General features: G+C 50.4%; 1 protein-coding gene and 1 long non-coding RNA gene across 2 annotated transcripts; one reads left to right on the top strand and one right to left on the bottom strand.

The window, feature by feature from the left end:
- LOC310768311 (B-cadherin-like) lies at positions 1–24380 on the bottom strand. Its single transcript, XM_083626241.1, has 16 exons — positions 24099–24380; positions 23787–23901; positions 12608–12828; positions 11512–11658; positions 11110–11265; positions 10598–10742; positions 9039–9214; positions 8194–8322; positions 7563–7748; positions 6357–6601; positions 5250–5392; positions 3832–4056; positions 3150–3368; positions 2358–2488; positions 1785–1931; positions 1–1016 (listed from the first exon to the last, which is right to left on the bottom strand). Exons 1-16 carry the CDS (start codon positions 24147–24149, stop codon positions 807–809), a joined length of 2646 nt encoding a protein of 881 aa, XP_083482367.1. The 5' UTR covers positions 24150–24380; the 3' UTR covers positions 1–806.
- LOC310768395 lies at positions 21635–25410 on the top strand. Its single transcript, XR_014551307.1, has 2 exons — positions 21635–21714; positions 22915–25410. It is a non-coding gene; the product is annotated as an uncharacterized lncRNA (long non-coding RNA).
- The last annotated feature ends 345 nt before the right edge of the window (positions 25411–25755 follow it).

Below are 25755 nucleotides of genomic sequence, written 5' to 3'. Positions count from 1 at the left end.
TTTAAAAAAGAAAATCCTTTATTAAAACTTTACACCCTGATTGTCCAACCCTTTAGCTTAACACCAAGTCTATTTCGTACCTAAAAGTAGGAAAGAACTGACCTAGGAGCACTTAGGAGATGCTTATTTAAACAACAAAAAAAAGCAGCCAAAAGTTTCTAAGAGGACTGCTGGCACTTTGGGGGCTGAGCCAATGGGGAGCAGGTGCCCCAGCTGATCGCAGGAGTCTGGGCAGGGCTGCTCCACTACATCACACACACAGCTACTACATCCCCATGCACCACACCTGCCCCATCCCACAGTCCATCCATGTATCTTGTACGGGGGCACCAAATGGATATGGGTGGAACACACATCAGCTCCAGCAGCAAGAACTGGGCATCTTCTGACACACACCCTCTCTTGGAACCAGGGTACAGAATGCAGACCTCCCTGAATGCTGACAGGTTCCTTGGCAAGGGATGACACTTTCATCAAGAGGCACTCAGAGGCAGGTAATGTACAGCATCGCTCATCTGGCTAGAAAGCCTTCGCAGGCACATTCATGAAGGCAGCCTGTGAGTTCAGAGGAAGCCAGACACTCTGCCAGGAAGCTGTTGGGTCCTTCTCAGGGCTTCAGGTGTTGCCACCAGGGACCCAAGGAGGAGATGCAGTGTGTTTGGCATTTGGGCAGGAGCCGGTGCAATGCAAGGGAGGCTTTGCTGGGAAAGAGGAGCATGTGGTTCTTGCAGAGATCCCCAACGGCAGGGGTGAGAGCCAGCCACGACCACCCAGTCTCTGGGCTGCACAAAGTCCACCCATGGCTCTTAGTCGTCGACGCCCCCGCCGTACATGTCTGCCAGCTTCTTGAAGCGGCTGCCCCAGTCGTTCAAGTAATCGTAATCCTGGTCCCGGTCAGAGCTAGAGGAGTTGAGGGAACTGAGGGAGCCGGCCTCGGAGCCACTGCCCTCGTAATCAAACACCAGCAGGGAGTCATAGGGGGGCGCCGTGGGGTCCGTGTCTGCCGCCTTCAGGTTCTGCAGGAGCAAGGGGAGATGCTGCCTTTATAGATGTAATAGTTTTATACATGTTTTCAGTATATTCTAAATAACTTTGGGGTGCCTCATGGAATGTGATTCTTAATAATAATAGTTTCAGCTGTATAGAACAGCCAGTTATCTCTCTAAGGGTCAAGAGGAATTTCACATTTTACACCAGAGCTAAGAACCAACTGTGCAGGAAAACTTTTTCTCAAACTGCAGTTCTCTTAAGAAATAAACATCGCAATCTGGTAGAATGGATAGTTATTTCTAAATGAACAAACATTCATGTGAGAGATGTAGGGTGTAAAATCAGTGTGTAAAATCAGTCTTAGTCGTCTGTGGATTGCAGAGTCTCCAGCAGCACAGCTGGGAAACCAAAAAAAGCTGCTGCCCGTCAATTTCAATGGTACCAAACTGAAAGGACAGACTTCTAGAAACTATTTAGGGGTTGAAGAACAGTATGAAAAGACAAACTAATAATAATAATAATAATAATAATAATAATAATAATAATAATAATAATTTTTATTATTTATACCCCGCCCATCTGGCTGGGTTTCCCCAGACATGCACACTCAAGCTTTAGCCATTTGCTTGCCTTGTGCAACAGGGGTGGCAAACCTGTGGCTCTCCCTACAACTCGCCATCCTTGACCACTGGCCATACTGGCTGGGTGCTGGGAGCTGGAGTCCAACAACATTGGGATGTGCAGCAGATTGCTGACCGGCGTTCCCTTTCAGCACCCTCCTCCTCCAACCTTACCTCATGGATGAAGTTGCCAATTTCATCTGGGTTTGCAGGGCGCGGGCGGTACTGTGGAGCTGGCAGAAGGGTGGGCAGGACATCGTTCCTGAGGACGACTTCTGGACGAGCATCCAGGCCCCTGTGGAGCTGGCTGAGGTCATAGTCCTTTCAGAGGAAGGGGGAGGAGAAGAGGAGAGAGAAAAGATGATGCAGAGGATCTGCAGCTTGAAAACTGCAGAATACAACAAAGCAAGGAAGTTGCCTCCCCTTCCTTGCCATTTAGATGTTGATGGTAGGCAACTGGAGGTACTGGAACAAAATGGGGAAGACACCTGGAGAGGATGAAGACCATGTCACAACACCAACTGACCCATTGTGGGCTGCAGAGGATGGACAGCTGTACAGGATGGAACATGTTTTTCAGCAAAAGACCGTGCTTATCTCTGGGAGGAGAGTCTTTTGGGGGCATTGCACGTATTGAGGATACTATAGTCCCATCAGACATTTGCAACACAGCACATCCTTTACAGGAGATACCTCCTCAGTTGCCTCATGTCCCTTTTAATTGGATAGAGCCAAAGGGGCACCCACCTGGTCTTCCTCGCCACCTCCCTCTTCACCATAGTAGAAAATGTTGTCCCGGGTATCTTCTTCTGGGAGCAGCAAAGGCTCCTTCACCACTTTCCTCCTTCGCACAAAGAGGAGCAGCAGCAGCAGGATAACTGGGAGAGAAACAGAGACTCAGCACAGCATCTTAGCAGGTGCTTCTGCACTCATGTCAGAGGAGCAAGCCTTTCCCTGTCTGGTGCCCCCTCCTGGTGTTTTGGACTACAACTATCATCAGTCCCAGTCAGCATGGCTATATGAAGCTGGAGCTGATGGGAGTCAAGTCCAAAAGAGAGGGCACCAGGTTTTGGAAGAGTGAACTGAAATTCTACTGGAAGCAGGCTTCTCTGCCTCCCAAAGGCTTGCACAGCTGTTTGTTGTAGCAAGCCTGGTTACAAGCTCCACAGGCAAATTGTGCCTCTGGGGCTAGCCAGGCGGTGCTTCCCAGGTCCCTGTGGGGCAGTGTAAGAAGGCATCTTTATGCGGCAGGGGATCAGCTCAGAGATCAGCAACTGCCCAGAGGGCTCCTGAGGAGAGGAGGCTGAGGGAACATGCCACAAGAGAGCATGTTCGAAAAAGGATGAGATGCTGCCAGCTTGGCAGGCAAGGGGTGACATAACTGGGCTCCCAAGCCCCAGAGGGGTGCCTCAGAAAAAATGGTCAAGGGAGCCGTGGACTCAGAAAGGTTGAAAACTTCTGGTATAAGGAGTTGCCCTCCATGCTTTCACTCCCCCACTCTGCCCACAGAGACAGAAGGACAGTGACCTGCACACTTACTCAGCACAGCCAAAATGGCTCCCAGGATGGCTAAGATGATGGGAGCCTCAATGCCAGTCCCCTGCGGACCCGGGCACCCTTCTGTATGCCCCTCACAATCACAGACAGTTGCCGTGAGGACCGTCAGCCGCTCCATGTTCTGGTTGTCAAAGAGCTGGAGGTAAACTTTGTACGTCTCTTGCTTCAAGGGCTGCAACAGTGTCAGGGTTGCAATTTCTCCTGCAAAAGGAACAACCAGAGCATAAGCGCAATGAAACAGGAACAGAGTTGGCTCATTGGGAATGGATTATGGCCACTGAAAGAAGCATTCCGTTACCACTCAGCTAATGAATTCTCTTCAGCTGCACCTGCTGAAAAGGAATGACGGCCATACACAGTGTAGGACCTTACCCAAGTAGACTGTCTTAGAAAAAGGATTTCCAAGCATGTGCAGACAGGGGAGCTCACCCCAGCCAGGGCAACTGGCTTCCCTGGGATATTCCTAAGTCCCAAAGGGAACAGGGAATAACCATCTCCGGCTGGCTAAGACCTTGTGGGGAAAGTGGGGAGGAGAGAAGGGAGAACTAAGAAGAGGGAGTCACTTGGGCATTGCTGCCAAAGGAGAGAAGATTCCTGTTCCAGCACAGACCATGGACAGCTATTCTGGAAGGACACCCCATTTCCTCCCCACTGCTCACCCCACCTTTGTTGTCCATCTCGACAGCCCAATTTTCTTCCGAGTTGTGGAGAAGCTCTGCACGGAATGGGGAGGTGTTGGGGGGAAGGTCCTTGTCCAGGATGCGCAACATTTGGGGCACTGGCTTGCTGTTGCAGACGATGATCTCCCGCCGGTCGGGTTCGGGGCCATTGTCGTTCACATCTAGCAGGGTCAACAGGAGGGTGCCCGTCCCGGTTGCTGGAGGGGTTCCTGTTTGGAGCAGGATGCAAAGAAGGTGGCTTTAGAAACAGAGATGAATGAGGAAGAAGCAGGGCTGTACTCTGGCCCAGACTCACTTGCCACACATTCCCAGACACAATTCTGCAGAGAATGCCAGGAGCCCGGCATTCAAATTATGTCCACAGGTTTCAGAGCTTTTCTAATGGATATGGTCAGAGATAGGCCTTAATAAAGGCTGGCAGTGTCCCCTTACAGTCCAGCATGCAAATGATGGAGCTTCTGGGTCCTGTATAGCTACAGACCCTCTCTCGTGGCTTCCTGCTCCCAAAAGTTGCTCTTTGCAAAAACAAAACAGAACCAAGCATAAAGGAATCCAGAATCTTACCAATTACAAACAGCAAGTTCAGAATGCACAGAATGAGGACATGTGCAAAACATTCAGGCTTGTGCCAACTATCTGCATTAATGTAATTTATTCTGAGGATCTGTGTTGTGTATGATTTCTTGAAGTAAAACATGCTTAAGTATGTCAAGTCAAATAGGCTTTTTATTTAAGATTGATGCTCAAACTGCCACAGCTTATATATTCCATTTGCTTTGGCTTTTGAAGAGCATTAAACCCTGTTCAAAATGCATGCAATGTTGAGAAGAGCATTCTCAATTCAGCATTAATCTGCACAATGTGGTTTATTAGCCTACTTTTTTTTTTTTAAGCACAGAATGTGAGACTTTTGCATAGTTGTGGCTGTGGTGCTGTGCATATCATCCCCAAGTGAGTCCTTGCAACACTGTTCTTCTCAAGAGAAGCAGAAAGTGGGGTGGGGTGGGGAAGGGGCAAGAGGTGTCCCGGATAATATGTGGATGAACATTTTCCTCCTCTTCCCCATTGCCATCCACTGTGGCCTGTGGCTGCATCTCACTCCCATCCTCGTCAGCCAGCAGGAGGCTGTCCGGGACCCCTGATTTGTGTCTTCAGAAGGCCTGGGTTGCACCCGCCTCTGCCCTTGTCTCCACTTCCTAAACAGATAAACAGCCAAGGTCTGGGATGTGGTTTCTCGTGACAGGCTGTGAGGAGGCTGCAGCTCCACAGCCACGTGCCCCTCACATGGGAAGCTCCCAGGCGGCTGATGCACAGGCCAACAAAGAGTCCTTTGAGTCCCTTCCCCCACAAGAGATGGTGACCCAGGGCAGGGGACTCGTCCCTCCTATCACACAGAGCTTACCATCATCCTCCGCCAGCACAATGGCCATGTAGGTGTCGTTCTTGACAAAGTGGGACTCCCGGTCCAGGCTGCTCTTGGCTGTGATGATGCCGTTTTCCGGGTGGATGGCCAGCCAGTCAGCCGGGTCATTCCCCATGGAGTACCTGGCAGGAGAGAACACGTTTAAATCCCAAGAGACCACAAAAGGAGGAATGTGTCTTATAAAGCATGCCAGCAAGAAAGCCCCTGAGAATTTCAGCTTTGGGGCTAATTAGCACACACTGTTTGCTACAGCAATGTTAGGATGGGTCCTGTTTCGGGATGCAGGTGGAGACATTGCTTCATTGCTCTTCTTCCTTAAAAACTGCTTGTGAAGATTTAGCATGCCAGAGAGGCTGGCTCAAGTTTCTCCTCCTCCCTCATCTCCCAGTTTTTCTGTGCGCACAAAGATCTTAACCATCTAAAATATTTACCTCCCTTGTTTTTTTAGAACAATGCATCACAAGTGAGCCACATAGAAAAGGGTTGTGGGGCAGCATACTTTTTTTGCCCCATCCCCAGCAGGAAAGGTAAATGATCCCTACCCCTCGAGACACACATCTTTCAAGATGCAATTTATCCTGCTTTCAATCTTTTCCCTGGATCAGGCCAACATCATGCCTTTGACTTCAGCACAATAAGCTTGCTGCATTGAACTCAAAAGCAGATAAAATGCAGCCTCATTTGACCAGCTGCTATTGATTCAGGGAGCCTGCAGGCCTGCTCTGAAACTCAAGACTGACTTCTCCTTACATTCTGCGGCACTTGCACATTTCTCAACACCAACCTGAGCTGGTCCATTAAGAGGTATCACTTTACCTTCCCTGCATTTCCTGCCCTCCCTTTAAAGCACCCAGGGCTCCATTTATTAAGACGGAGCCATTGAGCATTGATGGACATCCCGGTCTTGGAAGATGGAAATGTTTAGAAGCAACAAAGCCTAGCCTGATGTGGCTTTTGCTATCAGCGATCAGCCCCATTGATCTCCACCCACCTCTCATCGAGCCATTAAGCCAATGCTGCCTGCCTGTTAACACTATTCACCCCACTAGGCTCAACTCCTGGCCAACCAGCAACAAAAATGCTTACTTGATTTTCTGTGATTGCATCTTGTCTGGGTCCTGTGCCGTGTATGCGGTGACTTTCTGCCCTATTGGGATGTCCTCTGAAACCTCTGCCTTGTGGATGGGAGGCGCAAAGACTGGGGCCTCATTCACATCCTTCACGTTGATTATCACAGTAGCTGTGGAGGTTGGGAGCTTCACCACAAAAGGGGCCTGGTTGGTGACGGCTACTTGCAGCAGGTACTGTTTCTTTGCTTCAAAGTCCAAGCCCTAAAAACAAGGAAAAGACCAGACATGTGGAAGTGGCATTTTCTGGGGCTGAAGCAGGAGGAGTGGCAAAACCAGGGAAGGTAACTGCAGCAATCACTGTTGTGAACTAGAGCCAAGGGTATCTGCTTCCCTCCCCCTGTGTGTCTCTTGGACTAGGCAAACTACCTTACTGCAAAGACAGCAGCTATAGGCAACAGCAGTCTTTGCCAACCACCAGATGTTTTGCACAGCTGGGCTACAGCATTGCTGCTATTGCTCCTTCAGCATCCTAACAGGTTCCTAAGTCCTCATATTTGATTAAATGCACAGATCTACTGAAGACTTGCAATGAATCAGGAGGTGGTTCTTCAACTCAACTCCCAGATCCATCTTCACGTCCACCTGAGCATTTTATTATTAGTCCCATAGCCCCAAAAGCCATTCCCCCAAAATTAAGAAAACGCAAATAAATATATACTAGCTCTCCATCATGAAACTGCTGTTTTCCAACTAGAAAGTGGGTTGTTGTTTTTGTTAATGCTAGCCGTACTCTACTGACTGCTTTCTCTTTTGTGCTAGCATGGGAAATGGCAGCTTTAAAAGTGTCACAAAAATTTATTCCACATTTACAAGGCATTCATCTTTTAGAGCGGCAGCATTTCTTCTCTGGAACTCCCTGCCCATTGATATCCATCAGGCACCTCAATTGGACTGTTTCTGACACCTGTTAAAACCTTTTCCACATAGGGAAGCTTATCCAGGCATGCTGTTTTATTATGTATATCTTTTTAATGTTGACTTTATCTGTATTCTGATTTTATAATGTGTACTGTTTTTAAAGCCTGCTTTTATTCCCCCACCCTACCCATAAATATTTTGTACAACTCTTTGCCAACTGCTTAAATGATACTTTGTTGATTAAGCAGCACAAAAAAATTGCTAAATAAAGTAGGTGTACAAGCACACACATTCCAGCACCTACTTTAGCCGTTTTCAAGATGCCTTCATTGGTCTCCGGATCAGTGGAGATGGTGAAGGAATTCCCCTCATTGCCTTGCACAATGTTGTACTCTGCAAGCCATGCTGGGGAGCCGACCGCATCCTTGTCAGTCACAGCCAGCCTCACGACCTCCAGCCCTGCTTCGTTCTCTGGTACTTCTGCAGTGTACTAGGAGAAGTGGAACCACCCAGTTAGCTGCACGGATAGGGAAATGCTCCTCTCTACTTGCAAGGCACAGCCCATCATGCATGCACCACACAACCCAACCACCTGTCCCCAACCCCTTCAGCTTAGTATGCAAACTCCTAGTGGCCTTGTCAGCAGCAGTCCTCAGTCTGCTGGAATTATTTGTGCAGCCAGGGGTGCGCCTATCCTGTTGGGGCTTTGGGATGCAATTTCTGACCCACATAAGCCAAAGGCCGTTTTGCAAGCAGGAAGATCTAAAACAATGGGGGTTGCTATAAGCAGCAGTTGTCTACACAACAGTTACAAAACCCTAAGAATTTAGAGGAGCTGCTGCATTGTCTGACCCCTTGAGACACCCCAATGTCCTGTGCATCTCCCCCCAAGCCCCCCCCCCCAGTAGTTGCTCCAAAGAATGCAGGATTGCTACCGTTGGCTCCTTGAACTCTGGTGCGTTGTCATTTACATCTGCAACTTCTATCACGGCCACTGCGGTGCCAGTTAACCCATCGCCATCCAGGTCTGCTGCTTGCAGGGTTAGTGTGTATTCGCTCACTCTCTGGAAGAGGCAAGTATTGTGGTTGGTATTAGTGACGGATTGACAAAGGCTCCATTTGAGTAAAAGCGTCTCTTCCTTCACTCTGTAGCCTGTGGAAAAAGTACGCCACCCACTGCAGACCTTCTCACACACGCAAACCAGGTCTAGAGCCTTGAAACCACACCTCCTGCCTGGATTTGTGTCTAATCTGGGAGTAGCAAAGCAGACCTCCCTGGGCCTCCCTAGGCCTACAAGTCACCTGAAAATGAATCCATGTCCAGGATCCTGCAGCTCTCCAAAGAGGAAGGACTCCTGAGGTTTGAGAAGAGGGTTAGAGCTAAAACTCTTCTCTGCTCCAGCGGTACTTACTTCAGAACAGAAAGACAGCCCTAAAGTGGAAAGGCCCATCTACTCCAGCATCCTGTCCCTACAGTGGCCAATCAGATGCCTCTTCTGGGAAGCCCACCAGGAGGACATGAGCAAAACAGCACTCTGTCCCCACTTCAAAAACCAGTTGCCGGGAATCACAAGAAATACTGCCGTATCACAAGAACACAGCGCTCCAGGAATTTGTCCATTCCAAATTGTTGGCTGCCACTACCTCTTATGGCAGCAGATCCCAGAGTTTAGCTATTCACTGTACTTACTGCAATGCTGCCTTTTCCCCCAGGCAGCCAAGGCCCATTACCCACTCCACCAGTTATATGGCTCCCCCCTCCCCCGTGCTGGCCTTTTACCTCTCGGTCCAGGCCACTGGCAATCACACTGATGGCCCCTGTTGCCTTGTTGATGGCGAACATCTGCTTATGGGGCACCTCGGGAACCTGGCTCAAAATGGAGTAGGCAATGACACCGTTGAGTTGTGTTATGCCATCGTCTGCATCAGTAGCGGTCACCTGCATCACGGAGGTGCCTGGTTTGGTGCCAAAGGGGATGGCAGAGGAGGAGGGCGAAGAGGAAGAAGAAGGGGGTGGGGCGGGGAAGGAGAGAGTGAATGTAATGCCCAGCATATGAAGCAGCAGCCTTAAAGACAAGCAAAATCTGTCTATTGAGCCTATGACTTTTTCCGCTTGAAACTGGGGTTCCTTGCAACTGCAACACAGGTGCTCTGCTCTAGCTGCTATAGCCCTCCCATAGCTTGCACCATCGTTCACCAACCTGGTGCCCTCTGGGCATTTTGGATTACAACTCCCAAAATGCCAAACGCTTAAAAGGGTTTGAGCCAATCGTAGTGTCCCTTTTCTCCTGGACAGGATATTTTGTTTCAAGGGCTTCTTGGTCTGGACAGTGTCATTGGCTGGAGTAAGAAATTAGTTTTCAATAACCAATTTAAGAAGAAGAAGAAGAGTTTGGATTTGATATCCCGCCTTTCACTCCCCTTCAGGAGTCTCAAAGCAGCTAACATTCTCCTTTCCCTTCCTCCCCCACAACAAACACTCTGTGAGGTGAGTGGGGCTGAGAGAGAAGTGTGACTGGCCCAAGGTCACCCAGCAGCTGCATGTGGAGGAGTGGAGACGCGAATCCGGTTCCACAGATTACGAGACTACCGCTCTTAACCACTACACCACACTGGCTCTCATCTAATCTGCTACTGTGCTAGATTGAGAGATTCAGAAGCACATGGCAAGGCTTGCTTATATTTTAGAAAACAAAAGAGCAGGTGGCGTTTTGAACACCTTAGGGCAGTTTTCTCTTATTTTATTGCCTCCAGATGTGAGTGGACTACAACTCCCACTAACCGCAGCAGGCTTGATCAATGGTTAGGAGTGGTGCGAGCTGTGGTCCAATAATTTCTGGATGGAAACAAGTTGGGTAAGTAGAATGAGGATGCCTCTTATCAAATCTGACACCACCACACACTTGCATAATCAACCACCAAAGTATATGTAAATCTCCACTTCAGCCATAAGCATCCAATGAAAATGGTCAAACCCGTCCACTGTATAATCAAGGCTTAGTTTTGGAAATATAATCTGCTGCCAAAATGAATAAGCCAACAGAATTAGTAAATTTGCAAAGTGGATGTTTGATTTATCTATCAAGAGGGGGACTTTTTCTTCTTTATTGAAATAAGCATTGTTATAGTTCCCAGTTAGAAGAGACATTTATATGTGTGGTGGTGCCAGATTTTGCTTTATTTTTAATTTTATAAGCATGGGGAAATCCACCCACTGTTGCAGCCAGATAGCAAATAGGAGAAGACAGAGTGTGCATAACCAGCCCAGAGGTGCCCCCTCTCCCCCCCACCCACATGATGCCATTTGCTCCCTCTTCCAACCCCCTCCCCCCTCCTTACCAGGTGTCACCCCTTCCAAGACAGACCCTCTGAAGACCTCCTGGGTAAACTCAGGCCTGTTGTCATTTTGGTCTGTGACTTTGACGACGATATCCATGGGCTCTTCCACAGGCTTGCCGTTCTCAGACACAGCATGGGATAAAAGCTGCAGGGAGACAGAGAGCCACATTTAAAGCACTTCTGTGACCTGGAAGTTTCCTTCCTCTGCTTCTAATTTGATGGAAGGAACATCCTTCCAGCCTAAACGCCTGCAGACAGACTTAAAACCATTAGGGGACCTGATTTATTTATTTATTACATTTATATCCCACCTTTTCCACCAAGGAGCTCAAGGTGGCATATATGGTTCTTCCCTCCCCACCCCCTGCCATCTCACTTAGTCCCCACAACAACCCTGTGAGGTAGGTTAGGGTGAGAGGCAGTGACTGCCCCGAGGTCACTCAGTGTGCTTCAAATCCGAATGGGGATTTGAACCCTGGTCTCCTGGGTGCTAGTTCAAAGAGTTCCCTTACATGATACTTGTCAATCTTCTCCCTGTCCAGCGGCTGAGTCACTTTCATCCAGCCTGTCTCTTTCTCAATGATGAAGACTCCTTCAGGAGGGCTATCCGCACCCTGACCGGTGATGCTATAGAAGATCTTGGTTTCTTTGTCCCGGTTGGATTTGATCTGAGGCAGGGAGAGAAAGATAGGAGATGCTGCACAAAGCACTGGATGCTCACTTTCCGTAGAGGGCTGCTGGTTCGGGAAGACTGAGCACCCTTCGCTATCCGAAAAGCTCAGCCACCTGCAGCCTCAAGCAACATATTATAAAAGGGCATTAAGCACAGATACCCTGGGAATGAATCCACATGCCCTTGTTACCTCTGGGGCAAGGCCCATAGACACCCCCATCACCATAGGAATCTGCCATACCTGAACAAGGTTCTTAGGGAACGGGCCCCTTTCATTTTCAGGAACGGATATGGGAGGGATAACCCAGTCCCTCTTCTGCCTCTTCAGGCCAGGCTTTGCCGGGGAGAAATACAGCACTTCTGCTTGGCTGGCAGGCTCAAGCTCCTCCTGTAAGAAGGGACCAAGAGTTTTAGAGACCTCTGCAACAGCAACTGCCTTCCCTAACCAGGTGCTGCTCTCCAGGTGTGGGTGGACTGCCATCGGCTCCAGCAGCTGGGAGCCCACAGGTTGGGGAAGGCTGAGCAAAAACAACAGAGCAGAGTAAGAGGAGCTATTCTGGTGCCTTGACTGAACCCATATCCTATCCAACTATCAACAAGGAAAGAAGGCAGGTGGCAGGTCTGTTAGCACTGCAGGCTGCAAGGCCAGCAATGTGGGGAGGTCGCTGTCAATTGCTTTGAGAACAGCTGACAGCAGCCCCCCCCCCAGTAGCAGCTGGCCCAGCTAAGCCTACCGGCAGCTTCAGAATAGGGAATTCTATATACAGTGGTACCTCAGGTCCGTACTTAACCTGAAACTGTTCTTAACCTGAAGCACCACTTTAGCTAATGGGGCCTCCTGCTGCTGTGCCGCCGGAGCACAATTTCTGTTCTCATCCTGAAGCAAAGTTCTTAACCTGAAGCACTATTTCTGGGTTAGCGGAGTCTGTAACCTGAAGTGTATGTAACCTGAGGTACCACTGTACAATTCTAACCCTCCAAAGAAAGCCAAATGTCCTCCTCTGGAGAGCAAGTACCCATCGAAATTCTCTGCAAAAACCCAGAAAAGGAGCCAGTTTTGAAAACACCAAAAAAGAAGCTCCCAAGAGCAACAGAATTAGAAGCTAGAGCAAATGAAGGCTGTGGGGAAATCCAGAGTTATTTCTGTAGCAGGAAGAGTTTCCCTCCTTGTGGCAAACGGAGCCCCTCCTCAGAGAGGTGTATTCCACCTGCAGAGGTACAGCCTTGCCCTATTAGCATAGTTTCCACCACAGCAGCCATTCTCAAAGGACAAAGGTTGCCATGGTGCCTGCCACCTGCACTCCCCCGAGGCCCCTGCCAGCTGCTTTGCACACTACCTTTGGAGAAGGAGGGCCTTTGTTCCGCACCAGCACAGTCACCAAGGCAGAGGAGGATCTGGTACCCGTGGAATCCCAGGCATGCACAGCGAAGGTCGTCTCCTGCTCATGGAGCCGCGTTTGGCGCTGCACCAGGACCGTCCCATTGGGCAGCACCTGGAAGTTGGCATCCTCTGTTGTGTACAAGGCCAGCTTCCATCCCTGGCAGTCTGCAAACTGGACTGGGGGGTTGGGGAGGGAGGGAGGGAGAGGGAGAAGGAAAAGAGGCTGCGTCAGCCTGGATCCTAGCCTAGCAGGAAAAAGCTCCACTCAATAACATTAAGAATTAAATCTTACCCCTAGAGGAGAGGTATTTTGGCCCTGACTGATCCTCCAGGCCAGCTGCAGCTCACAGTCCAAGTTATTTAGATCCCCCCTGAGCATCAGCAACCCTTATCAGGGCCAGCCAAACTTTGACCTGTCTCGGCACATGTGCAAACAAGTTTCCTAATTGAGGGGGCAAGAGTTTGGAGGAGGACAGCTGGAATGTGCTGCTGATAAGCCATGCCCAGGAAGGGAAGCACTGAAAGATCTCAACTGCATTCAAGAGAGCGTCTTGCAAATGGATGGGAGGGGTCTTGTTTGCCCTTTAATGGATTGGCACTCAAAGAACCTTGAATTGCTTGCACAGCCCCTGCAGAGCAAGGGGGTGTTTGAGCAGCACCGGCCAGAGCAACAGCAGCAGCAGCAGCAGCAGGAGAAATCCAGGCTTAGTCCAGACTGATTAGAGCACTCTGCTCTGCTGATGTAGCAAGCAGCCAAGCCCTCTGTGCGTGCCAGAACAGATTCCACTGACTGGCCTTGGAAGCAGAAGCCCACCGCGGCTTAAACAAAATATGCCAGGGGCTCCCCTCTTGCTCAGGACTGAACCCACACCCAGTCACAAAGCGGGCCGCTTGTCATCATCAAATTATCTGGATTTTCCCAATGCAAACAACAAAGTGTCCACTTTGCTCCCAGTCCTGGCCTCATATTTCAGCTGCAGCTCATAAGATGGAGACCCCACCATACCCCAAAAAAATAATGGTCAGGGAGTGATAGCAGCAACATTTGCATCAGTGTAGACAAGTTGAGAAGCCTGATTGTCCAGCCAACAGGAGAACAAAATATACTTTGCACCAGTTCCAAGAAATAGAAATTGGATAGCTATTAGGGAGGCTCTAGTGTGTACAACCGCATGTACATGCACACGCCTGGCCAAACTGTATTCCAACGTCTTGGTGCAGGGGTGGAGAACCTCAGGCCAGGGCCAATGTGGCCCCCCAAGCCTCTGTCTGGCCCTCAGAACTGTCCTCAGGTCACTGCCCCTGCTTTGTACCCTCCTTGAATATTTTTGCCTGGCTGGCAAAACTCTGACCGTGAATGCCTTGGGTATGGGACGCAGGATAGAGGAGTGTGTGCAAAAACCAGCCCACTGTGAAATTTTCATTAATTACTCTGCCAGCATTTACCACTGGCCCTGCCCACCTCTGGCATGTGGCCCTCTGAAGGTTGCCCAGAAGGGAATTTGGCTCCCTGGCTAAAAAGGGCTTTGCATCCTGTACTTAAGACAAGAATATTGAAGCATTTTGAATTCCGGGGAGGTGAGATCCAAACAAACACAACATAGGTTTTGGGAAATAGTAGAACCCCATAAACAACAAGTCAAAATCCCCATTCCACCAGGATGCCACTACTATGTATCCTACTTTGCTTCAAATGTTGAGGGGGACAAGGTGAGGCAGTGCACACACCTCAAACATTAGTCTGCCTCTCCCCATATTCTTGTTTCCAGCCAACTAGCAAAGCCTCCGAACACATTAATTCTGGTGTCATCAGTGCAGGCATCCGCAACACACCCTAAATCGACTGCAGCAGCAGCAGCAGCAGCAGCCAGGGCCTTGGCTCTGGATTCTGGGAAAAGAAGCCCTTCCCACCAGGAAATTGTGTGGCAGTATTAGATGCATGATGCACTTCCTGAGATTTCCATAAAAGCCCAAACTAGTTTCACTGCCTCTTTATAGCCCCTGCTTTCAATCATGTGGCTTATGAGTCAGCCATAGGAAGGGATAAGTACCGGTATTTGAGCTTGTTGGAGAGAAGTTACTCTATGCCATTTCAAGGATGAGCTTCACTGCCCATTTTAGACCAGCCTTTGACAGCCTTGAGCCCCCCAGATGCTGTGGACCATGACTCCCATCCGTGCTGGTTGGGGCTGATGGGAGCTGGAGGGCACCAGGTTGACGAAGGCTACATTAGACCCTTCTCTTGTTCCTTTCTCATTGTTTAAACTAGACACCCAAGATCCACCAACTGAAGTCAAATAGTCCAGAGATGGTGCCCTTTCTCCAGATATTGTTGGACCCCATCTCTCATCAGCCCTGACCGTTGGTCATGCTGGCTGGAGCTGACGGAAGCTCAACAACATCTCCAGAACCACAGCAGGTTCCCCCTTCTGGGGGGACCAGTGGGGTAGGCAAACAGATTTAAGCGTAAATGGCACTTTTTCTGAGTGCATATGCTCAGCCCAGGAATGTGTTTTCAGTTCCTTAACTGAGTCTCAAGCTTTTTCCACACAAAAACCAACTCCTGTCTTCCCTCCTCATTTCCACCCGCTCCCTCAAGACAGCCGAATTTAGAAAGAGGCTTTTAGTTGCTGCTGTTGTACCATCTGGAAGAAGCAAGAGCACTTTGCCAATGTACGGCAAGTGACCCCAGAGATCTACTAATAGATCCAGCGTCTGCCTACTCCTGTATTATGGAACCTGGATGAAGACTATCAAAGGAGATGGGCAGGCTGGTTTCCTTCTCATGCTGTCCCAGGGTATGGCCTGAAGCTGCAGAGGAACATAGGTAGCAGCTGCCTTACACGATGTCAAATCAACAGTCCATCTAGCTAAGGATTGTCTACACCAGGCACCCTCAACCTGTGGCCCTCCAGATGTTTTGGCCTACAACTCCCATGATTCCTAGCTAAAAGGACCAGTGGTTCCTAGCTAAAAGGATGATGGGAATTGTAGTCCAAAACATCTGGAGGGCCAAAGGTTGGGGGTGCCTGGTCTACACCAACTGGCAGCAGCTCTCCACCATTTCAGGCAGGAAATTCTACCTGGAGTTGCTGCTGGGGGTTGAGCCAGAAACCTTCCGCATGCAAGGCAGGTTCTTGACCACAGAGGCCACCACCTTGCTGAAGCTAAGCAGAGCCTGGATGGGAAGCCCGTGGATATACTGTATTTTTCGCACCATAGGACGCACCGGACAATAGGACGCACCTTGTTTTAGAGGGGGGAGAACAAGGGGAAAAAATTATTCCGCTCTCTGCCCAGCGCCCCTTCAGCGAAGTGGCAGGAGGCGCTGCGCAGAGAGTGGGAGAATTTCCCCCCCCTTGTTTTCCCGCTCTAAAACAAGGTGCCGTTTAAGGTGCGTTCAGGCGGCTACCTTGGAAGCCTGGAGAGCGAGAGGGGTCGGTGCGCACCGACCCCTCTCGCTCTCCAGGCTTCAGGTTCCTTTCGACCTACTCTTTGGGGCTGGCGGGGGGAAGCCCACCACCAGCCCCAAAGAGCAGGTCAGGGAGCAGCGGAAAGGCGCAGCGGAGAGGCTGCTGCCATAGTCACGCGTCACTTCTCCAGCTGGGAGAGGGTCGCGGGGCTATGGCTTCTTTAGCCCCGCGCGCGCTCTCCCGGGTGGAGAGGTGACGCGCGCCTATGGAGGCTCCTGCCATAGGCGCGCGTCACCTCTCCAGCCGGGAGAGGGTCGCGGGGGGCTGCTTTAGCCCCGCGCGCGCTCTCCCGCGTGGAGAGGTGACGCGCGCCTATGGAGGCTCCTGCCATAGGCGCGCGTCACCTCTCCAGCCGGGAGAGGGTCGCGGGGAGCTGCTTTAGCCCCGCGCGCGCTCTCCCGGGTGGAGAGGTGACGCGCGCCTATGGAGGCTCCTGCCATGGGCACGTGTCACCTCTCCAGCCGGGAGAGGGTCGCGGGGGGTTGCTTTAGCCCCGCGCACGCTCTCCCGGGTGGAGAGGTGACGCGCGGCTATGGAGGCTCCTGCCATAGCCGCGCGACACCTCTCCAGCCGGGAGAGGGTTGCAGGGCTATGGCGTCTTCGCTCCATAGGACGCACACACATTTCCCCTTCATTTTTGAAGGGGAAAAAGTGCGTCCTATAGAGCGAAAAATACGGTAGCTTTTAGTTTCACGAGGAAAGGCAAGCAGGATATAAACACAGTTCTACCTTGGTTTTCGAACGTCTTGTGACTCGAACATTTTGGCTCCTGAACGCCGCAAACCCAGAAGTAAGTGTTCGGGTTTGTGAATGTTTTTTGGAAGCTGAACACCCGACACAGCTTCCAATTGAGTGCAGGAAGCTCCTGCAGCCAATCGGAAGCCGCACCTTGGTTTTTGAAAGTCAAATGCACTTCCAGAATGGATTCTTTTCGAAAACCAAGGTAAGACTGTATAAGGAAACGAAACAAAATGCCAAGCAGGAGATGGGGTGTGGAATGGCCCATGGAAGCTTATGAACCTCTTACCCTCTGTATACAGGCAGAGCCAACAAAGAAAGCACCAGCTGCACCAGATTTGACCTTATTTATTCTTCTTTTATTAATTAAATTTATATCTCAAGCTTCTTCCCAAAGGTGCTCAGAAAAGATCTCAACTTACGATTCTTGTCAGAAGAGGAAAATCTTCAGTAGGTGCAGAAGAGACAACAGGGACTTTGCCAGTCTATTATTCAAGGGGAAAGGTTTCCAGAGGGCATGTGCCACAACACTAAAGGCCCACTTCCTACATTCTGTGGAATGGACTTCCTAAGAAGAGGGTATCTGCAGAAGGTATCTGCAGCATGCAGTGACTGGTTGGTTGTATAAAGGCTGAGACAATCTAAAGAAGTGGGTCCTGACCTATAGAAACTGACACCACAATAAGCCTGCTAAGTCTTCAAGGTGCCACACACTTGGTTGTGCTGCAGGGAAACTACTAGAGAAACTACAACAGCCTCCTCCAACCTGGTCCTTTCCAGCTCCTTAGAACTATGACACAGGCATGCTGGCTGGGGCCGAGGGAAACTGCAGCCCCCAAAACATCTGGAGGGTACAAGAGGGGCTTGAACAGCTCTAGAATGACTCTGAGATCAGGAGAATCCCTGATGACAATTAGTGATAGTATTATACAAGTGACTTTTTGCAACTACACTTATCTGACTGTTGTTGACAAGCCCTGTTGAGAGACAGTGAAAAGCCTGCAGTAATTAGCAGACACCATTAACAACCGTGAGGCTCTGAAGAGCAGAAGGGCTCATGAGTCATGCCCCATCAGTGGGAGTATCTAAAGCCACAACTGAAATGAGACCCTAAATGAAACAATTCCTTTCTTTATTGAACTAGAGAAAGCCATTAATATTCCAAGAGAGCTTTCAAACCACTGATGGCAACAGCCAGGACTGGCCCTACTGTTAGGCAGAGGGAAACAGTCATCTCAGGCGGTAAATGCTGATGGGTGCTGAGTGGGCAGAGCTGTGTGCTCTATGAGGTTGCCACTACATTGCCTCGGCTAGCCTCCTGCCTTCAACTGCAGTAATATAATAATAATTTATTATTTATATGCCACCAATCTGACATGGTTGCCCCAGCCACTCTGAGCAGCTCAGTAGAAAACATGGCCCCATTGCTCTTGCTGAAGTAAGATTCAAGTGTCCACCTGGTTGGTTCTGGCACCTAGAATGAGAGGAGGCACCATCTTGTCCTTTGACTCAGGCAGCAAAATGTTTTGGGGCCAGCCCCGGAGGCAACGCTGCACAAAACACAGAGAACCCACAGAGCCGTGCGATGATGCCATCAGCAACTGCGTGTGAAACCCATGAATAGAAGTACCAAGTTCCAGAAAGGTAGCAGCTGTGTGTCAAGCCTGCTGCAGCAAAAGCAAGTAGTGTTGTGGCACCTTAGTCAGTTATGGCAGAAGTGCTTGAGGATCAGAATTCAATAAATCAGATGCAAAATGTGCGTGACAGAACATCCATGCATCTGGTCAAGCAGACTTTCCTCCATGCAAAGCTATGCCATAACAAGCCTGGAAACACAAATACCATCTATTACTCAACAGTCTGGAGGCCTCCAGGCCCTTGCAGCAACTGAACTTGAGTCAGCAAACTGGACATTTGGATGAGATGTACTGAGCTATATGTGTAAAGAAAGATGGATGTATGATGGTTCTTGTATTGTCAACATGAGACGCCCTTTTTGTTTGCTGTTGTTCCCCCCTTAACCCCCCTTCCACTTTTTCTTTTATCTTCATTAATAAATTTGCACACACCCAAAAAATTGTATGCCATAACAAATTTGCTTATCTTTTAAAAGTACCTCAAGACATCAAAATCACCCTGTACTGGTCCTAAAATGCAGAGCAAAGACCCATTGCCAACGGTGGCATTCAGGACTATGAGTTGCATTCAGCTACGTCCTACTCAGAGGAGACCAACTGAAATCAATGAGCCTGCCTATGTTGCTTGCATCCACTAACTTCAAAGGGTCCACTCAGAGTAGGACTAGTGTGGAATACCAGTGGGTAATTCCCACTGCGGTTCCTCCTCCCAGCTCGGAGATTTGTGGCTGCAGAGATGCGCCTGCTTAGCTGTGACCTCTCTGGAACAAGCACCAGCATTTATGCTGGGAAAGAACAGACTCTTCCAACTCTGTGCACATCAGACATGGAAAGGTTTGGAGGTCAAAGCCATCTCAGTCCATCTCTGAGCTCTCATCACTTAGTGGAATCTGACGCGCCCCAAAGCCATTAGCAGAGACCCCTCTGTATGCCATTACTGGAAATAGCTTCCTTCTTCCCTTCCCCAAGAGGCTTTGGCAGCAGCAGAGGAAAGCAAGTGGGTTGCCATGCCTCCTTCCACAAGCAAGGCGGCTCCTAATGGTCACGCGCGCATGCAGGGCTGGAACCAAAAGGTCTGCTGGGGCCTCTTAAGAGCGCACAGCAGGGGCTGAAGAAGCAGGCAGGGCCCCATCACATCCTGCAACCTGCCCCTGAAGCCGTAACTCAGCCATTGAGTCAGTGCAGTCACTGGAGCAGTTAATCCCCGGCCAGCCACACCTCAACAAGAACGAAGGAGTTAGCAATTAACCTCTTATATTTCACTCGGCTCTGGACTGGGGGTCCAACTCCAGCCCTCCAAGGAGCTGGGCAGTAGGGCAGAAGCTTGTTCTGCCTCTGAGGGACAGAGGCACAGGAAGCCCTTGGTGCTGATGTTGAGCCCAAAGGGAGAAAGAAGAGAAGGCACAGGGGCTCCTTCTGTGCCCACATGGGCAAGCAGTTTTCGGCCCACTTCACAGCAGGTAACAGGGGAACAAGCTTACAGTGCAGCCCTGCCCCCCACCATGACCTCCCCCTTTCTCCAGCATGCATGGAATTCGCTCCCCCCTCTCTCCCTCTGCGCTCTTATCTCAAGGCCCCTCCATTATGGAGGTCAAGCTGTGCAAAGAGGTGAGGAGAGCTGCAGCTACAACAGATTAAACCCTCCTTCAGCAACTCAGTAAACACCAGGCAGATTCTAGAAGGGGCAGGGAATACAGCCAGGAACCCACCAAGGTTCCTTGTCCTATGGAGGACAAGGCTGAACAGAGCCACCTTCGAAGGAAGGTTTGCAACAGAAGGCAAATCGGCATAACAGCTTTGATAAAACTGGGGGGCGGGGCGGCGGAGAGATGCTGCAGTAATTTCAGCTAATCCACTCGCAACTGCCAAAGTGTTCTGATGAGTTTCCGTCAGGTATCAGTTTACCCTGGCCCTTGACATCATACACACACATTCCAGGACCAACTTGGTAGTTTGTTTAAAACTCTTTACTGAATACTGAATTGCTGTAACCTACCCTGGGAGCCTACGGTGAAGGAGCAGGTAAGATATCATCACCATCACCAGTATACAAAAGAAGACTTTAGAGTGCAGAAGCATAAAGAGGAATCTGTTTGTAGCAGAAACATACAGATTGCACAGCAGCTACACTGACCGGCCAGGAAGTCTTGCTACTGAGTCTCAAATATACATGCTGCAATTATTTAGTTGAAATTAAAATGTACTCTGCACATGAACAAAAGCTCTAATTACTTTGTATGCATCATAGCCAAGCCCTGGCTTTAAGTTACACCTTAGGCATGGATAAGGAGGTATTCCTGCCCTATATTACTGGAAGTTGCACTCTGGAGAGTAATAGACACTTTCAGGAGCTGTAAACTTCCTCCTCCTCCAAGTTCCAGAGGCTACCATGAGCAACAAACAATGAAATCATAATGCTATACAACTTGGACCATCTCCCTGGGGCAGCAGAGAAACAGAGGCCAATCTAGAGAGATTAAGTCAGCCAGGATTTCCTCGTTGTGCTCTAGCACTGAGCTGGCACATACCGGTAATCTGGCAAATCGAGAATTCCCCACCATACAGAGGGGAAATCAGATGAAAGTTTTGTGAACTCGAAACTGGGGCTACAGAGCCTCCCACCAAACTATGCAGGGAGCCCAGGTTCTGACCTAAAGGACACAAACATTTGCATTGCAAGGCCTTTTAATTGGCTTTGGGTGCCAGCCAGCAAACTGTGTGCAGGTTGGATTAGGCCATGGCTGGGTGAACAGGTCACTTTCGAACACTGGAAGGTCTTGCTGAGCGAGGACGGCCAGCTCCAGTGTGCCAGTACTCTTTCACCGCTCATGCCACTGCCTTTCATTCCCAACCCCAAGGCAGGTGGAAGGAATTCTGTTTGGGGAGGCGGAGGCAGGGAGAGCTGGTTGCTTGCAGCAGAAGGGGCAGTTTCGGTCTCTGGGAGAGTTAAGTCACTGGCACAGAGAGAGTTAAACGGATTCCTGCTCCTGGCAGGGGTGACCGAGAAAAGGAGACAGACCAGCCTCTGTTCCATGCACAATGTCCCTGTTTCACAAAACAACTAGACACACATTTGCTGGCAATTAGGATGCCATGCCGAACAGCTAGGCCAGCCTGCCTCCCCCCCCCTGCCCCCCTATCAACATCATCTGGAGCAGCAGACCTCAAGAAAGATGGAGGAGGATGGAGAGAACTTCAATGGCATCATGCAGCAGGTGCCTGGGGGGGGGGTCTATCACGAAATTTAGGTAGCACCCACCTTCAGGAAAGAACACAATGTTCTCATCCATCAGTGGGTGGAACAGAGGAAGCCGTAATGTGGGACATCAGCCAAGCCCAGTTCTGTTGGCCCAAAGGCTGCCAAGGCCCATCTGCTCCTTGTTACAGGAATTCAAGTGGGGCTCAGGGAGATCAGCCTTGAGGGCACAACAACCTCCTCTGGGAAAGCTGCCAGAGAGGCAGGGGTGGTGCAGTGATGACTGGGGAATCCTGGGTTCAAATCCCCATTCAGCTGCAAAGCTCATTAGGTGAGCTTTTCACTCTTTCAATCAACCTAGCCAATCAGCCTCACAGAGATGTTGCGAGGATAAAATGGGGGGCAAGTGGCCAGGACAACTTATTTGAAGACAGGATAATTACAATATCAGTAACTATTATTAATGATAGCAGTAAGTATGAAGAGTAATGATAAGCCTCAGTCCCCATAGAAGCAAAATCCACGTTGTCCCACTGTAAGCTTATACCAAGAAGCAAAACTTGGCTGAAGCTTATTCAGGCAATGGATTTGGTGGTGCCTATGGAAACAGTAAAACAGTAAAACAATTTAACTGTAGAATGATGGAGCTTCGTTTCATTTACAATTCTTCAGAAAACCAAAGGACAGCTCCAAAGATTTATACTGATTTGTGGATCATGTAATGTGTTATATAGATGTATAAGTTATGGTGTATGAGAATACAAGTTTTCATAATGTATCGGGGAGGGGAATCCCTGGGAAAATAAACAACCGATTTTTAAAAAATTAATGTAATTATTGTTTTTGCTGCGTACAAGCAACACTGGGGATTTATCCCTCAGATGTCAGAATTGCAAACCCTTTGGGCCAACTTCCACCAAAGCACCTCCAACTTTTTTGAGGTTAACTGGTAGCAGGGGGGGTGCATTTCATGAGCAACCTTTGGGGGCCTTAAGCACATAAGGAAGAAAAAAAATGGACTAGAGAGAGAAAGTTGGGCAAATGAGAGAGACTATGCTAATGCCAAAACAACCAATTCGTGGTTATGCTGGGATTTGAACTGCAAAAAGGCAAGACAAGGGAGGGGGGGAGGTTATGAGAAGACGGGCTAGGTAATAAGGGTCTCAAGAGTTATGGGAATCAACCCCCAACAACTGAAGTTCCTTTATTGCCTTGCCAGGAATTCCATTCCTTTGAGTTGGTCATTTCCAAGCCACACCTTGTGGAAAACCAACTCATCACCGACCCCCTCCGACAGCACAGCTTCACAAGCACCTGGCGGGGGAGGGGAGAGCACATGGCTGCGCAGGAATAAGACCTACCCCGCCCCCCAGGCCCAACCAGGTGCCCATCAAGGGCCATCAGCCCAGGATTATCATGCAGAATGGCTGGGGACAAAGCATCTCACCAGGAGTAAGCAGGAAGGAAGCAGATCCGCCGCCCCCCCCCCCCATTCCAGGACACCTCCAACAGTACTGCCGCGCCGGGCGGAGCGCGGCCACCTCAAGGGCCAGAGGCCACAGGCGAGTGGCGCTTGCCAACCCCACTCGTAGCTCTCAGAAACGGCGGGGTCGGAGAGGCAGTGGTCAGCCCGCAGTCCAGTTTGCAAGAGTCGGAAAAAAGACTAATCCCGTGGATTAGAAAAGCGGCGCCCGGGGCTGCAGGAGGAGCCCGTCGCAGCCGTCGAAGGCGCCTCTCCTGCCCTGTCGCAATCTTCAAACCGGAGCCCTCGAGGCGCTCTGCCGAGATGGATCTCTCCCCCGCCCCACCCCATAAACGATACTACGGGAAATCGAAATAAACACCAGCACAGGGAAAGGATCAGCCAGGAGACCTCGGGGGGCAACAAAGCCGGGGGAAGAGCAGAAGAAGGGACAGCCAAAAAAAGGGACGCGAGCGCGCCTAGACGCCACGGAGAGGGGCTCACTTCAGACAAATACTCGAAATCGTGCAATCGCCTCCCCTGGCCCAGCACGCAAAGCCCCCAGTCCTCTTCCAGGTCCGGGCAAGTCATCGGATGGCATCCCCCCCCCCGCACCGCCGCCTTCTCACCTTGGCCCAAAACGTGTCCCCGGGGCAGGTCTCCGTCCGGCACCTCGAAGGTGAAGACTTTGGAGGTGAAGCCAGCGGAGCAAGGTTGCGTCGGGTCCGCTAGCAGAGTCCCCCCCTGAGAGGGGCAAACGGAGGGACAGTCAGGCACCTGAAGCCTCAGGGAAGCGGGAAAGGGAAACGTGACCCTGGGCCCCCCTCCCCTCGAGGAACAACATCTCGCCCAAGGCACTGGTGCGCCCCTCCGCTCTCCTTCCCCGGGATCTGCTGTTTACCGACACCGTCCTTCGGGGACCCGCTTAGTTCGGTACTCACCTCGAGGAGGAGAAACAAGAGGGGCCGCAGGCAGCTCCGCCGGAGCCCCATCGCCGCGACGAGAAGCTAAAGCGCCGCCGCCGTCGGCAAAGAGAAACCTCGTCGGCGCTCCGGGCGCGTCCCGCGTTGCGTGGCCTGGAGCTGCCTGGGCTGAAGGAGGCCCCCTCGCGTCGCCCGCCTGCTTCGCCTGCTACTACCACTGCGGGGCTCCGCCCGGCCTGCCCGGCGCCTTTAAAGCCGCCGCGCCAGGTGAGGCTCCGCGGGCGGGGCTCCCGCTGCCACCGCCCCGGCCCCTCCCCGCTCGCCCGGGTCTTGCAAAGGCGGCCAGGGGGCGAGAGCGGCTCCATCGCTGCAAGGGGGGCGGACCTCTCTCTCTCTCTCTCCCCTCTCTCTCTCACATACACACACCTGAAACTTGGAGTCGACGGCTGTGTTTCGGTTACGCGGGGGGCGCTTTTCTGGCAGGGGGAGCCTCCCTCTTGATTCAGCACCCGCTTCCAAATTGCTTTCACCTCCCTACATTGCTTAACGCGATTTTAGCTTTCTGCATTTTTAACGAGGCTTCAGCTGGAGGCTGCATTTTTCAAAATAAAAAGTACCCAAAGAGGGAAATAAAGCTTTCACAGTGACATCCTCAAAAAGGGATTGTCCAAATCTCTCTTTGGTTTCTCGCTCCCACTTTTGAGTCCCACGCCTTTGAGTCACCCCCCCGCCCCCCACCCGTTGTTGCAACTCTCCATGGGGCTCGATCCTGGCCATCCCTTCCTCAAGGCCGCGTTGCTTCTCCCGCTAGGAGCCCCGGACCCCAAGACACGAGCTCGCGAAGGTTGTGGGAGCTAAGATTTGCAAGGGCCTGGTTGCAGAGCACCAGTGGGGGAGCCCCCAGTGCAGGGACCATCATTGCCCGAGTGGTAGAAGATCCTCTAAGGACTTTGTGCAATTTGGGAGACAGCGAAATATTCCAGAAGGTGCTGGAAAGCGTCTCCAGCAGAGAGGCGCTGGGGTTTGAGCTTCCATAAAGATTTAAGCTGGGACCCCGTGTTCTCATTCCTGTTTGAAGGTACCTGTGGACAGCTTCACAACAGTCAGAAAAGGCCCTTTTGCCATGCTCAGAGGCATAGCTTCCTTCACCTGTCAGGCTTTCCCAGCTAGAGATGAGTGCCCACTTGCTAAGGTTTTAGACTAGTTTTAAATTTATTTGTGGTTTTAATTCACTTTTAATTATCTTATGTGTAAATTACCTTGAGGTGGTGATTTAGAACATGATTAATAAATCAGTGATGATATTAATAATAAAGACACAAAACCCTAATCAAATCAGAAGATCCACAGTCATTTTTTTAATTTAAAAAACCAGAATGCCAAAAACATTATTTAAAGGTCACTTGTATTTCTTCTTAAAATATTAATGCTCTTTAATCAGTTTTCCAATGAATAGGCTAAAAACAGGTACTTGGGTAATATGAAACCACAGCTATAATATATGCAGGTAAGTGTGTTATGGAATCAATAGTTGGCAAAAGACTGAAGGACTTTGTGTCCAGTTTGGGCCATGAAAATGGGCTCTTAGCAGGCTCAAGGCCTTTACAAGAATCATATGAGGGATGAGGAACATTGTGGCCCTTTGGACTTCCAGCTCCCATCAGCCTCCCAGTGC

This window comes from Podarcis filfolensis, assembly GCF_964270895.1.
Source record: "Podarcis filfolensis genome assembly, chromosome: 8".
Lineage (NCBI taxonomy): Eukaryota > Metazoa > Chordata > Lepidosauria > Squamata > Lacertidae > Podarcis > Podarcis filfolensis.
This window is presented reverse-complemented; position numbering and strand designations above follow the sequence as displayed.

Coding starts and splice junctions, on each gene's coding strand:
- LOC310768311 (XM_083626241.1), bottom strand. CDS start 24,149: ATGGGGCTCCGGCGGAGCTGCCTGCGGCCCCTCTTGTTTCTCCTCCTC. Junction 5,393..6,356: donor ATGCAATCACAGAAAATCAA/GTAAGCATTTTT, acceptor CTCTCCTGCCAG/GTACTCCATGGGGAATGACC. Junction 2,489..3,149: donor AGCCATTTTGGCTGTGCTGA/GTAAGTGTGCAG, acceptor TTTCTCTCCCAG/TTATCCTGCTGCTGCTGCTC.